Source organism: Hirundo rustica, chromosome 1, assembly GCF_015227805.2.
Source record: "Hirundo rustica isolate bHirRus1 chromosome 1, bHirRus1.pri.v3, whole genome shotgun sequence".
NCBI lineage: Eukaryota > Metazoa > Chordata > Aves > Passeriformes > Hirundinidae > Hirundo > Hirundo rustica.
Window position 1 is genome coordinate 44,141,819 of NC_053450.1, and position 14,734 is coordinate 44,156,552.

Below are 14,734 nucleotides of genomic sequence, written 5' to 3' on the forward strand. Positions count from 1 at the left end.
ATATGCTGTGAGATGGTACCTCTCCAGGAATTAATGGTACCCAAGATAGTATTTAAGAACAATTCCTGACAGACTAGTGCTTCAAGTCCTGGTGAATCTCAGTCTGATCTGATCTGGTTTGCTTTACATACTGCACGTGGAAACCTCATCAAACCTGAATGAGCTAAACCATGTGTTCCATATTTGAGCAATAATGCTCTTAGCAACAGTGCTCAAGTTCACTGATGGCACAAGGCTGTGACGAGTGGCTGATACCCCCGAGGGCTGACCTGCTGCGAAGCAGCTCTGTGGAGAAGGACCTCAGGGTCCTGGTGGACAACGAGCTGTCTGTGACTCAGCAGGGTGCCCTGGTGCCCAGGAAGGCCAGTGGTGTCCTGGGGTGCATTAGAAACAGCATTGCCAGCTGATCCAGGGAGGTGATCTTGCCCCTCTATTCAGCCCTGGTGAGGCCACATCTGGAGTGCTGTGTCGAGTTCTCAATACAAGAGAGACACGGAGCTCCTGGATTGGGGCCAGTGGAGGGCAACAAAGATGATTAAGGGGCTGGAGCGTCTCTCTTATGAGGACAGGCGGAGGGAGCCAGGCCTGTTCAGCCTTGAGAAGAGACAAGAGATGATTGAGGGGACTGCTTAAGTACCTGAAGGGAGGGTGTCAAGAGGATGGAGCCAGGCTCTTGGTGATGCCAAGCAACAGGACAAGATGCAACAGGCAGAAACTGAGGCACAGGAAGTTCCACCTGAATGTGAGGAAGAACTTTACTGTGCAGCTGACCATGGGCTAGAACAGATTGCCCAGAGAAGTTGTGGAGCCTCCCGCAATGGAGTTATTCTAGAACTGTCTGGATGCAATCCTGTGCCATGTGCTCTGGGCTGCCCCTGCTTGAGCACAGAGGTTGGACCAGATGACCCAGTGTGGTACCTCCCAACCTGACCCAGGTCTGTGATACTACTCTGCACTTCAATAGTTTAATTCACTCATGTTGAAAAGCATTCGGTGAACTTGGTAGAAGGAAAGCTACTTTCAAAAGAAGTATCTTTAAAGGTAAATTTTTAAAGCCAACTATTCTGGAAGGCACTATCTAACAGCAGGAGAACCTTCTTCATAAAGAATTAAGGTTTTTCACAGTGTTGGGGAAACCCAGTGCCACACTGCGTAGCTAAAGCATGGGTCCACAGCATGATGATCTTCAAGCCAACCTCGATCCACTTGAAGCAAGATAATTTGAGTTTTCTGTAATCTTCTATGTCGACTAGCTTCCACGGTCTTTGTTTAATCTTGGAGACCATAGATAAAGTCCCAGCCTCTGTTTGCGGCAGAGCAGAACAAGAGCGCGTCTGTCTCAGCCCTCCTTGTGCTGGCAGTGCTGTGGCACCAGCAGTGACAGAGGCATGCAGCAGTGTCTGGCCCTTTACCCAGGCCATGAGGAAGGGTGAGCAGCAGGAGGGCTCTTGGTACCGCAGCTCTTCCCGGAGCTCTGCCATCCCCGGCAGTCTCAAGGATAGACGGAGAAGCTGGAGCCTGGAGAGAGATGTTGGCTGTGGATGTTGTCAGTCGTTTTGCTAATCACTGTAAGGCACTTTTATGTCTCTAGTCAACAGTAAAGGCTTAAATGTAGCCAAGTTTACTGCAATAAAATAAACTGTTTTGACACAGAAGTCAACAAAATAAACTTGAGAACAGTACAGTGCAACCACCCAGGAGTTTTTCTGGTCTAATTTCCCAGTGTTTCTGCAGTCTGGCAGCCTGGAGATCAACATGCATAAAATAAAGGATAACATCAAATGAAATATCTTACAAATATCATGTAAGATTTCATCACATAAGCCACTTTGAAGAACGAACGTCTACTAACGTTCCCATGAACGTGAAGACCTTTGAATGCGCAATATATGTAATACCTGCGTGTGCACTAACAGTGCGCACAGCCTGCATACATGAACTCGCACGTATATACATGACTCACAGGTGAAAACTAAAATAACAGATTCACAGCCCAAGTGCGGGCTGCACGTCGGGCGAGCGGTCGGAGGGTGGAGTGAGAGGGACGGGCTGGGCGGCTCTGGCAGGCTCTGGCTCTGGCTCTCCGCTCCGGGCGGGCGGGCAGCCCGGCACTTTCCTTTTCGGCGCGGGGAGGAGCGGCAGCTGCGCAGGCGTTGCTCGCACCCTGTTGATTAGTCAGTGCTGGGATGGCGCTTCCTGGGCCAGGCGCGGCGGCGGCGGGCGGCCCCAGCCGGTCCCGGGGGGCGGCGGGAGCAGCAGCAGCCGCAGAGGCAGCAGCAGCAGCCGCCGCCGCAGCAGCAGCAGCGGGTGCCCGGCGGGCCTCCCTCTCTGCCTAGCCCCGCGTGTCCCGGGCGCCTGGCGCGGGAGCGAGCCGCGCTCCCTCCCTCCCTTCCCTCCCGGCGCCCTCCCCGCTGGCAGCCGCCCCGCCGGGTGGGAGCACCCCGCCGGCGCTGCCTGTCTGGCTGCTCCCTCCCCTCCCGGGCCGGGAAGATGGACCCCGGCCCGCCGCTGGGCTGCAACCTCAAGGACGTGAAGTGGAGCGCGGTGGCCGTGCCCCTGGACCTGCTCGTCAGCACCTACCGGCTGCCCCAGATCGCCCGGCTGGACAGCGGTGCGTGGGGCGGGGAGCGGGGCCGGGCGGGCGCCGGGCTGCGGGCGGGCTGCCGGACACGGTCCCGGGAGCGCCCCGTGCCTCTGCGGCTCCCGGGAGCGCTCTCCCGGCGGTCCTTGAACCGGCATCTGCCGCTGCCGGGGCTCGGTGCGAGGCTCCCGCTCGCCGAGGAGTCCGCGCGTTGCTTCGCACCAAAATACCTGGGTAATGTGGTCCCGTGCCCCTTCGGTGTGTGCGGAGGGCGGCTCTCGGGAGCCTCTCTGCTGTCAGCAGCCTGCCCCACTGTGAGAGGTCCTCGCGGTCCTAAATTAAGCGTGGAAGGGCATTTTCAGCACTGGAGACCGAGTGTTTGGATGAAGTGATGCTACAAGGCCAAATAAGAAGGGATACAAAATAGCCAAGTGGGCTAAATCCCTTGTGTAACAATTCCCTAAGAAAGCCGCGGACCTGTTTGGGGGTTTTTTTGGTTTTTTTTGTTTTTTTTTTTTGTTGGTTTTTTTGTTTTGGTTTGGTTTGGTTTGGTTTTTTTAGGAAAAAAGTAACTTAAGAAGCCTCTGCAGTCTCCAGATAACTTTTTATTACAGTTCACTCGGTTGCTCACCTGCCGTTTCCAGGTCTGCAGCTTTTTGTTTACTCCAGGAAATATGAATCAGCTGTGACAACAGCGTTTTACCTTTCCTAGATCCATGTCTTGGAAAGTAACGTATCGGCACAGAGAACTAGGGAAATATGGGAAATTTTTTATAAATGCTCAGACAGCTGCTATGTAATAATGTGTATGTGCATTGCATGGTAGCTCCATGAAAACTGTTCAGCTCTCTAAAGGAATGCAGAAGATAACACAGAAATTGGAAAAAAACCTCTAGGCTTTTTAATTCATTAGCTTATGAAGTCACCGTGTACTTTTACGACGTAATAGAGCAGTTCTTGATTTAGCGAGTTTTGTATTGATTTGAAAAGTTAAAAAAGAGCACAGGCGTCGTCCTCTGTTACTTCCCAGTGTACAGGTCAAGACCAAGACTGTTTTATTACTTAACTACAGTTTCCATAATGCAGTGATGATTTTTGACTTTGCCCCTGGATTATGCAGTATTTTTCCTTTCACTCATAGTGCTCCCTCAGAGCTGGCACTCAGGAGCAGGTTAAAGAGAAGGGTTTTTTTCTTTTTTATCTGCCTATTCATCATACTGTCAAATGTATGTTGTCCTTTGAGAATGGCCAAGCTGGTATGTTAAGGGGATCCTCGTGGTAATACCTTCTGTCACTGGGAACAGCTAAGATGGCCTCCAGTCACTGCACCTAAGGCTGTTAATTTACTTTGAGGCTCCTGGCACTGATTCAGGCTTTAACAGGATGTATATATTGATGACTTATTAATTTCCCTCTCTGTATGTTATACCTCTCAATCTCCCTGCTCCTCTTGTCTTTCTTCATTGGAAGGTACCTGAAAAAGCTTTGTGGGTGGAGGTTTATGGGTTTTGAAGCAAGCAGCTTGTTGAGGTTTTTCTGGAGGAGGGGGTCTTGTGTTGGAGCTGTTTATGGGAATATCCTGCAATTGCTGGGGAGACAAAGATGATGTGGCTTTTGTGCAAAGGCTTCTCTGTCCCATGTGCCAACACTTAAGAGTACGTGCACAGACAAGTGGATGTAAACAGACCTGAGCTCTTCTGCCCATGCCCTGAGATGGCCAGACACGAGGCAGCTGTTGGTGTAGGTGTCCTGCAGTAGTGGTTCAACCCCGCACTAAGCCCTGCCAGGAGGCAGGCTCGGGTGGAGCTCTGTGTGAAGGGCTTCAGGTTGGAGCTGATTTAGGTCTGCCTCGTTCAGCAGCTCGTGGGTCTCCTACTCAAGTGCATGTAGTTTTAACTTCGGGCACTACAGACAGCAGACAAATCAATATTTTATAAAGAACGCAGACGCCATGGTCTTGGGGATAGGAAGAGAATGCTTTTCCTTTTTCCAGAGGAGGTTGTCTTGCAATAAGCGAAAGCAACGGTGAATCAGCGCATCGCCTTCTAAAGGAGGAAAGTTGCGAATGTACAAAGCTTGTGGAATTGACTGGAGCACGCGCTGTTGCAGAGTGGTTGCTCTGCATCCCTGTTCTTGTCTCGCAAAGTTAACAAGTGGAGCTCTGTCAGAAAATTTCTTGATGCAACTTTGAAGAAAATAAATGCAGAGTCCAGTCCAAACGTGTGTCATCCAGTGCTTAGGAAGTTTAAGGCTACGTCTGTTAGCAAGGTAGTGTCTTGTGCCGGTTTTATCAGGGTCTGGCTGCTACATTTGGGTCAGGGTTTGTTGGCACAGAAATGGCCTCGTATCTTCTTCAGGTGCTGAATTTCTCTCCAGGTCAGTGGAAGCTGCGTATGCTTCATGCTGTTGGAAATCGAACCACCTGTAGATGTCTGTCTTCAGTCACCTTTTGATTCTGTGGTTGGCCTGTGTCTGTAGCATCAAGCTGGTTTTTGGCTGTTGTTTCAGTGTTCATGAGGTTTTGTGAAAGCCAGAATCTGGCAGACCAGGATGTTGGAGAGGATTGTAAAGCTGAAGTTGTATTCTCTTTAGAAGATGCCAGTCTTACTGTGTTGTTTCTACATTTCTTAATGGAGTTCAGCACCTGGTGCATAATGTTCTTAGATGACACCCACACAAGATGTCCAGTTTTGCACTGTTGCTTCACCTTCTGGCCTTTCAGTATGAAGCGGAAGAATGGGTATGATCAGTTCAATTTTATTCTTCGAGCTTGGATGTGCAGCTCCTGGAAAATTGCCCTTAAGTAATTCAGTTTGATTTCTTGACAGGATGAAGTTATGAAATATTTATGTGAACTTAATTTGGTCCTCTGCTGAGAAGGGAGGATTTTTCTTGATGGTATGGGAGGAAGTAGTCTTTTGTTACATCAAGATATAGTTGGAAGTAGATAGGCATTCATGCCTACGTTATCCATCTAGAAATGATAAATATGTCAACTTCTGGGAGGTTTTTTTTTTCAGAGTTTGAAAACCTGAAAAACTTTTTTTTTAATTTTAAGACTGGTTGTGTTTCAGGTTATGCTTTCGGATGCTGTTAAGTCATAAGATAGATTTTGTTTGTTTCAATGTGTTCATGTCTTTTATTGGTTAGCTGGTGAATATTCTTTCATTAATTGAACAAATAGACTGAAAAAAACCCAAACCAGTCACTCTTGGAGCAAATGGGGTTTGTATGTTAGTGGGTTTTTTCCCCAACCTCCACAACAGCTTAAATATTTCTAGATGACAACTCAAATACAAAACTGCTAAAAAAGTGCTAAACATTCTACTCGAGAAAATGCATGGACTTGATCCCACACTGTGGAATTCACTGAGTGGGCTCTTTCAGATGAAAAGAAGCAAGACTTGAAGAGCGAGGGAGGAACGAGCTTTGTGCTGTGTTTTTCCTGTCCTGCCCCTTTCCGCCCCCCGGTCCCGATTTGCATTGTCACAGCTGAATCCCACCGCGGTGAGAGACTCGTGGGTGGCTGCAGTGGGGAAATGATTTTGCTCTGGGAACCCGCAGCAGAAAAGAGATCTTATCGCAGCGTGGTTGTTGCAGCGGGGCAAAAGGTGAGCACGGCTGGCCTGTAAGAGCCAGGGCTGCCCGTGAGCCTGGCCTTGGCTCTCCTTGGACCATCAGGAGAAGAAGCCGATGGCGAAGCCGCGACTGCGTCTTGTTGCTAGAGAGGAAATGATGTTGTGCGGGGTGATCTCAGGGCTTGAAATTTCTGGTAATTATTTTTCTAAGGATGATTTCTTGGAGGGTAGAAGAGAAATGCTATCAAGGTTAAGATCTAGAAAATATAGCCTTGCATAGAGCTGAGCTTCAGGCCAAGCTTTTTTTTTGTAAGCTTAACTGCTCCCTTCAGACTCCCAAGAGCCTGTCATTCTTTTTCTTAGTGGAGCTCCCTTTTTCCCAGACAGTCTTGCTGTGTTTCCACAAGTAAAGATCAGCCTTTGCTTGTAGTTATTTTTTACCCATATATTGGATATAAACTGGAAGAGTTCATAGAAATTCCCGGTTTGTGTACAAAGACTACGGGATTAAAAGGCCACGTGGTACTGTGATTTTTTTTTTTGTATTTTTTTCCCAAGTGATATCTAGGGGAAAAAAAAAAAAATGTGGTGGTGCTGTTGGGATCAAATATAGTGGCACTTGACCTCAACTCACAGAGAAGTGATTCCCTACTGCGCTTGGCAGGGAAAACATGCTGAACTTTCCTGCAAAGGGAGATGGTAGATCTCAATGTGAGCCCCCGAGACAGTGGAGGAAATTCTTCCTTATGCATTGTAAATGTGCTGTAAGATGAAATGGCAGAATTGGTAGCTGTAAAGAAAGGAAAAATCTGTAAAATGGGTAGCAGATTTAAAAAATTAGTTTGTTGGTTTTTTGGTTTTTTTTTTTCCTTACCCTAGGTGAACTCCTGTGCATATCAGTAGTAGGAGAATAGTGAGTTTGTACTGCTGTTGCTCCTAGGGACAAAGAGATTTTTTATAGTTTTATTTCAGGTTCTCCTCTTCCATTTCAAAACTTTCTCATGGTGACCGCTGTCTACCCCAGTCATATTCAGGGGACTATTGTTCTGTTCAGCACATTACTGTATAGCTGATTCCAGTTCTGGAAACTAGGCACCCTCACATCTTATCAAAGAAGATCGTACTCAATAGAACAGCGTGGCCATGTACATAATGAAAATTTTGCATTGCGTCACTCCACAAATGTGGGTTATCTGTGCAGCTGAACAATGCTTTGAAACTACAAAGAGACTTATTCTTTAAAGGTCTGAATGCTGCTATCCGTACTTTAATTGTCTTGAATGACCTCCTTCTTTTGAGAAGCTAGTGCAGTGTGTCTCAATAGTCTGCTATTGAATAAATCTTTAAAAGGCATCATGTGGGAGTAGGGCAAAGCTTTTGAACAGACCAAGAAAGAGGTTTCAGGTGTGCTCAGACCCTGGGCAGCAGCCCTGATGTGATTGCCCACTGTAGGTGTGGCTGCCTTGCCCAGTGAGGTGTGGTAGGTGGTAGTTCTTATGTATGGGCCAGACAGACAAGTGTTTGATTTGACAGCAAATATCCTCAAGATATGTTGTGTCCACATGGCTTGATTTCTTCCTTAGGTGCTGAACAGCTTTGAAACTCTGACTGTTTATACTGTGTGTTCTGCCATTAAAGAATAATCCCAGTAGCATCTCCTGCTTGCTTCCTCTTCTTTCTACCTTCACTGTGCGGTCTGCTGTTTCCACCAAGACAATTGAATGAAAAAAAACAATTGACAGGTTGCCACTAACCGCTGCTCCTGGGTTTTTGTTTTCGTTGGATGGGTTTTTTCCTTTTCCCCTGCTGGCAGAGATGTGTTTTCTTTTCCCCTGCTGGCAGAGCAATATTTTAGTGAAAAAGCTTTTAATTCATTTAAAACCTGCAGCTACCGAATGGTGTCTGTGAAGATTGTCGTGCCTTTCAGGAGGTGGAGGCCAGTACCTTGGCAAAACCTGTTCCCAGGAGTACCCTGGACTTCCTTACTACCAGTGAGGTAGATAAAGAGTTTGTACCCATTTTCGTAGCATTGTGTGTTTTTAACCAGACATTTGAGCCCTTGGTAGTGTGTTAGGGCTGCTAGGATGAAAAATAGTTACATTGCTCTTATTTCTTGTGCGCTTAATAAATGTTCATATTCTTCTGTGTTATTCAAGGTGTGAAACTACCAGCTCTTTGTTTAAGTTTCTAAAGTTTTGACTTTGTGAGGTGAAGCCTTCATGTACATAACTGTATAAACACTTCCTGGATAATTGTGTAGTTCAGGTATTGGAAGGTTAAATACCATTAGTCTTTTCATAACTGGAATTCAAGTGCTATAATTTTAAGTTCTCCCCCCCATTTAATATACATCTAGCTTTCAAGTAAAGCACAAGATACACATAAAATCTAAGGTATTAAGGTGCCACAAACAGTTAGTCAAACCCCTAATCTTAAAACAAATGTGGTGTGATGAATCATATGCTGCTGTTGCAAGGAATGATACAAGTCTAGCATAGGAAAGAAGGGCTTCGTTGTTTTCTGCTTTGTCTGTAAGTGCTGTTCTGGAACTAGGTGTTCCTGGCTTCGGTGATTACGTGGACTGGCACTCCCTGTAATGCCCCAGCAAAGGCAAGTATGCCAAGATGAAGTGCTGGAGGATATTGGACAGCATGGTCTGGTGCAACAGGATTTGATGGAAGTTGTGGGAAGAGCTGCAGTGTGTTCCAGTCATTCCAGTGGTGGTTTGTCAGAAGCAAAGGGCATGGGTGTTGCTGTGTTTCCTTTTGGCATTAGGAGTAACAAGTTGGTTGGATTAGGGCAACTTAAGTCTCTCCCCTATAGGAAAATATTCATCATCTTAATGTGGGTTGCATATGACTCAAAACCAGCCTTCATAAAACTCAGTGAGCTAATATTTCAAGTCAGAAATTTTTTGCTTTTAATGGTGCTACTCTTTGGAAAGAGTTTTACATAGCATTTGTGGTTTGCGATTTTCATACCATTTGCAGTATGAAAAACTCGTGGAGCAAACTTCACTGTGCCTCCACCTATAAGCCACGTCTGCTCATCTAAAGGGCTTAGCACAGAAATGTAAAACCGAGGTGTGTAAGCAGATTGAAGAGTGTCTTTGAGGATTAGAGCCACATCTGCACTGCAGTCTCGGAGGCGGTGTGCAAGTCGGCATAAAACATAAATCACAGCTTTGCCAGGGCACCTGCGTACTTGGCTGAGGCTTTGCACCAACAAGAATAACTACTGTGTCTCAATACCTCCTGTGCTGCTGTGGGATGTATTGCCCTGCCAGGCTTGGTGCTGCGTGCTGGTGAGGGGAGAAGGGTCTTCCTGGGGCTGGAGAGGCTCTGGAGTCCAGCCTCATCATCCTTCAGCTTGTTACGTGGAGGGAGGTGCTCCTGAGTCTGCAGGGTGCACACTGAGTGGGTCAAGCCACGATGAAGACGTGAAATGCTGGGCAATAGCTGCCAGAGCTGTGTGTTTGAGGGGCGTGGGGATCCCAGTGCTAGGGATTGCAGCATCTGCACACCCAGGCAAGAGCTGATGTGCTCTCAGCAGAGGAGAGGATGGTGATTTTTCCCAGGAAAAGCAGCAAACCTTCTTGCAGTGAGGAAGGTCACTTGGAACTTCCTGGAAGTGCAAACCTCCAAGAAATGCAAAATTACTGAAAAGTGTCCTTTTTTGTTTTGGGATTTTTCTTTCAGGATGTTATAATCTTGTAATCACAGAGAACTTGGATGTGTGTGGATTTCCTTGTTCTGTGAGAAAGAATATCACTGGGCTTCTAAGAGAACCAAGAATAAAGATTTAAACATGGTCTCAGAGGCTGGAAGATGCCCAAGAGCTCACCCTGATGAAGTTGATACTGGAGTTGCTTCATACCAGGGCTGAACCCTAGTGACTCAAATGTTATATAAAACACAACATGCTGCAATTCTGTTTGTGAAGTGAGCAGGGAAAACATTGTGGTGGCGACAGGGAAGTTGGGGCATTTCTCCCTACAGTCAGAGCTGGGGGAGTGGGAAGAAAAGCTGAGTAAAGAAGTAAAAAACCACTTTTGATGGGCCATTTTGTGCCATGTGCTGCTTTGCTTTCCACCCTCATGGCAAAACCTCTACCTGGCATGGGTAAGGATGTGGCTCCATGGGTGACAGGTTTCCAGGGACAGCCTGGGGGACTGCAGCTGCTGTTTAGGGGAGCACCAAGAGCCAGCTGGGATACAGTGTTGGGATGTGCATCCTCCAAAGGTGATGTGCTGGGCTAAAGGCTGTGTGGGGACATTGTTCTGCTCTGCAGGGAGGCTATGGGCTAGCTGCACAGAGTACAGAGATTAACCACCCTAAACAGAGTGCATAAGCCTTCACTCTGTCCTGAAGGGACAGGCTGTGTGCCCAAGGCTGACCCAAGGGCACAAGAGGAGGAAGGTCCCTGTGTTCAGTTATTTCAGAACTGCCCCCAACTCGGTGTTGCACTGTCAGGGCTGTTGCTCAGCACTGTGTGAGCTGGGCAGCCAGACTGAAGCAGAGCCTGTTTGCCTTGCCACTGGGTTTGTAAGAGCTATGCAGTCTAAATACTCAAGTTACTAACTTCCAGGAGCTATTTCCAAGTAGCCCACAAATGCTTGGATACCCCCTCTCCTGTGTTTGTTTTTCAGTTTGCAGCTTTTCTGTTGTTGTGCTTCCAACTGGCAGTTTTGCTTTTTTACCCTACTGAAAGCTGTTCTTGTCTCTTCCTGGCACCTCACCATTTTGGAGATGAAGAGCAGATAGGGGTGAGAAAATGAAGGGAACTTTTTCTTTAAGGAGGGGGAGGATAAAGGCATTTGTGCACAGATCTTGTCCAGCTTTCCTGTTGCATCTTTCAGTGTCTCCCTCTAGAGCATCGGTTCAAAGAACCCTTTGCTCCAATTTGTGTCATTTGTTCCATGCCCCAGGCTATAGTCCTGCACTTTTGGGCTTCCAGGAGGTGTTGCAAGGTTATCTGCAAGGTTGCTGTCAGGTAAAACTCCCAGCACAGTCCAGCAGTGCAAAATGGAGCAGTGCAAGGAGCTGCTTCTATTGTTCTTTCTTGTCTTCACATAGGGAAGCCCTTCCTTTCACCCCTTCCATCTGTTGTGCTGTCTTCTTCCAGCACCCATGCAAACTCTGCTTCTCCATCCCTCCATATCCTCATATTTTTGCTCTGTCCTCTTCTTTTTCCCCACAGTGTGGAGGAAGCCAGGGTGTTTCTTGGACCAGAGAGCAGTGTGGTGTTTGTGTGTGTTCCAGGAGGGATAGCTGTGCATGTGCTACCAGAAGTGAGAAAGCAAGCAGGCAAAGTTATTTTAGGCTTTTTTAGAGACTTCAGTGTTTCTGATCACTGGGAGCACAAGCTGGAATTGCAGCTCGTTGCTGTTAGAAGGAGGATCCCCCTGTGGAGACCTGCACGTTGCTGCTGACATGATGTTTTGTATAATTTCAATGAAGGGAGTTTTGCTGGCAGGACTCAAATGTGAATTGATAGGCTTTGCATGTGATGCTTTCTTTTCTTAGCCCACACTGATTGCTGGCTCGAGCTAGAGAATGAGAGTGGGCATGGTGTGTATATATAAGAATAATAGTAATCCTTACCCATTTATGATATGATGTGATGAGGAGAATCTTAGGTGTGTATCCTTGCTGAAAGACTGGCTTCTAAAACATTTAATTATTTCTGCTTCTTTCTTAACAGTTTTTGCTCAGGCTTCTACGTGTTCAAAGGACAAACTGCCCTGTTTCCTCTTTGAAGGGGCCACAGGCACACACAGAGTTAAATCTGAGATCTTACCCAAGTTGCACTTATGTAATTTCATTATGGTCAGACTTTTTTTTTTTTTTTTTTTTTTTTACAATCTCTGAATGTAAAGCAGGAAAATATAAAAAGCATTGGCACATGTGTGACTCAGAGCTGAGAGGGCTCAAAATACAAAAGATAGCGACGCACAGGTGTTGCTGCAGCCCCTGGACCCAGGATGTGGCTGCAGACCGTCAGCAAAGCTGTAACAGCACTGCAGCTGAGTGCAGGGTGAGCTGGAGCAGAATGTTTTTCGGTTGCATGTCTTATGGGTTGCAATGTCAAATATCATTTGGATTCCTGTCAATACATAACAAAATATCGTAAGACCAAATTGCCTGCGGGCAAAGATAAATGTGCCCTCAAGGGGAGAGTGAGGTATGATGGGCTTTTCTTATTCACTCTGTGTTCTGTATGCTGCTTACCAAAAGTAAAAGCTTTCCTTTCCACAGGAGAGTGGGTTGTTTTTTGGGTTTTTTTTTTTGTGTGTGCCTTCTTAAGGTGATAAACATATTATCAAAGAGCTGGTATTCACTTGTCCCTTTTTATATTAAAAGCAAATCCATTCTTTTTATACTTTACAGTTTAAGTATAGATTTCTCTGAAACAATGGCAATAAACTGCATTCAGGATTAGGACTGTTATGGATCAGAAAAGATGTAGAGGCTGCTTTAAATGTATTCCTCCTGTTAGTATTCCTGTATTACTCAGATTCTGTTCCAGGGTGTAGGCAGACCAAAGAGGTGCCCAATTAGACTTGAACATCCACACTTCTGTCCCTGTGTGCAGTCAGCCCACGTTTGAGGAGGCATTACCTGCCTATTAGTGATACTTGAATTTTTCCAGGTTGAGCAGACGGGGTAGGGTGACTTAGCTCCAACGGTCGGGTGCTGTGTGTGCACAATCCATTAGTGCCTGCTCGGACTGTGAGAGCCAGGGAGGTGGGCCAGGCCACTGGGCAAGCAGCCAGGTGGCAACCCCACTTCAGAGCAGAGCTGAACTTTTGTTCACTTCCAGCTGTTTTTATTTCATCCTTAACCCAGGCTGAAAGGAAGACGAGAGACAAATTAAATTGTAACGATGAGTTCTCTGAAAGCCAAAGAAAACTATGCTTGAGCAGCTCCTGCATTTGGGCTACTTTATTTTTAATTGGGAGCTTATCCAAGATGCCCTGAGTTCAAGCAGGGATCACTGCTGTGCAACACAAAGTGCCATAGTGTCCCTGTAGGACTTGGGATATATAATGAGAAGATAGAGCGTGTTTACTTGGATGCTATTTTAAAATATCATCTAATTATAAATAACTGTCAATGAGAGCTCCCCAGCTCTCATGCTGTGCCTGCCCAGGAAAACTCTGAATGAATAGGCTGTTTCTCTGTCTGCCAGGGAAATCTGGAATCAAATTCTAGCTCTTAAATCCATGAGGTTGGTAGGGCTAAAATTTTCTTCATTGGCATCCCAATTCTGGGGAGCTTTACCCAGCCTTCCCTGACCACACTGCCCGAGACTTGTGCCGGACCAAGGGTGTGCAGCTGCCTCTGGCTTGATCAGCTGAAGCAAACCCTCTCTATCTGTGCTTGGACATAAATAGGAAGTCAGTAACAGTGTGTTAAGTGCAATGCCAAATGCTGACCTCCCACCTCTTAAGTATTAAGCTTCTCCAGCTGGGCACCTGATGCTAACCAGGCTCTTGGAAGTGTGTCCTCCACTGGACCTCACAGTATTTATAGACACATATGAGCAGGAGCTCTCTAGAATGAGGAATGCCTGCCTCTAGTGAAAGAGAACCTCGGTTCTCTTAATGATGTATTTAAAGGAGCTGATTTGTATGGCAGCAAACTGCTCAGAGGTCTCATTACTGCTGTGTTTTTCCTTTGGTCAGGTAGTGCTGTTGTTCTCTTTACCTATCAGACTGCTTTTTAAAGCTGCTCTTTGCATTCTTCATTTCCAGGCTTGGTGCCTTGATTGCAAAGGCCAGATAAATATTTTAACTTTTTTACCCCCTTGACTTTCGCCCTGAGAATTCAAAATGGAAAATTAACTACATATGGGATCAACGGAATTTCTTTCTCTCGCTCCCTATGGTAACAATAAACTAGGCTGGAACCTCTCTTGCATGCAATGAAAAATTACTTAGCATTCTCCTCAATATTTCTAACCTGTGACCATTTTAAGTGCAGTTAAACTTGGCATTCCTTGCTATCATTCTTAGCATTTAAGATTTGTGGTCTTAGGTGACTTCAAAACCAGAGAGCTTTCTTCTGTAAGAATCTCGGGTTTTTTAAGGAATTGGGCGGTTGTAGGATTTTTTTTTTTTTACCATGACAAATAGTTGCCACTAATAGTTGGCACATATTCAACATGTTGCAGAGTATCAGAATAGTTTAAAGAATTGCTGATATTTCCTAGGCTGTTGTAAGTAACCACGGTGACTGACTGTTTTGTTTATTCAATCATAGAACTAAATCTGTCATGAGGATACAGCGAATCTGCATTTACATCTGATGATGCTCAATATTAATAAGAAGAGTAATTATGGTAGCAACAGAAAGTTACTCTGTTTTGGAATGAGAACATTGAGATGTTGTTGTACTGAGTGGTTTTTTCCCCCTGTGTAGGAGTGAAGAGCAGTCTGTGTTGAAAGATATTTTGGCTTGTTTGGCTTGAATTCATAAAAAGTAAGGTTTCTCATTCTGGGATGTTAGTTCTGAAGGCTTGAAATAAACACAAACAAAGCTCAATGAAATCTGCGTTGTTACTACTCTTTTTT

General features: G+C 46.0%; 1 protein-coding gene across 1 annotated transcript in view; it reads left to right on the top strand.

Annotated features, from left to right (window-relative positions):
* Window positions 1-2,403: 2,403 nt before the first annotated feature.
* The window catches only part of GAREM1 (GRB2 associated regulator of MAPK1 subtype 1), a 101,614-nt gene continuing 89,283 nt past the window's right edge, over window positions 2,404-14,734 (top strand). Inside the window, exon 1 of the mRNA XM_040068262.2 lies at window positions 2,404-2,611. Within this exon, the coding sequence (XP_039924196.1) occupies window positions 2,491-2,611 (121 nt within the window). The 5' untranslated portion in view covers window positions 2,404-2,490. The remainder of the gene's footprint in view (window positions 2,612-14,734) is intronic.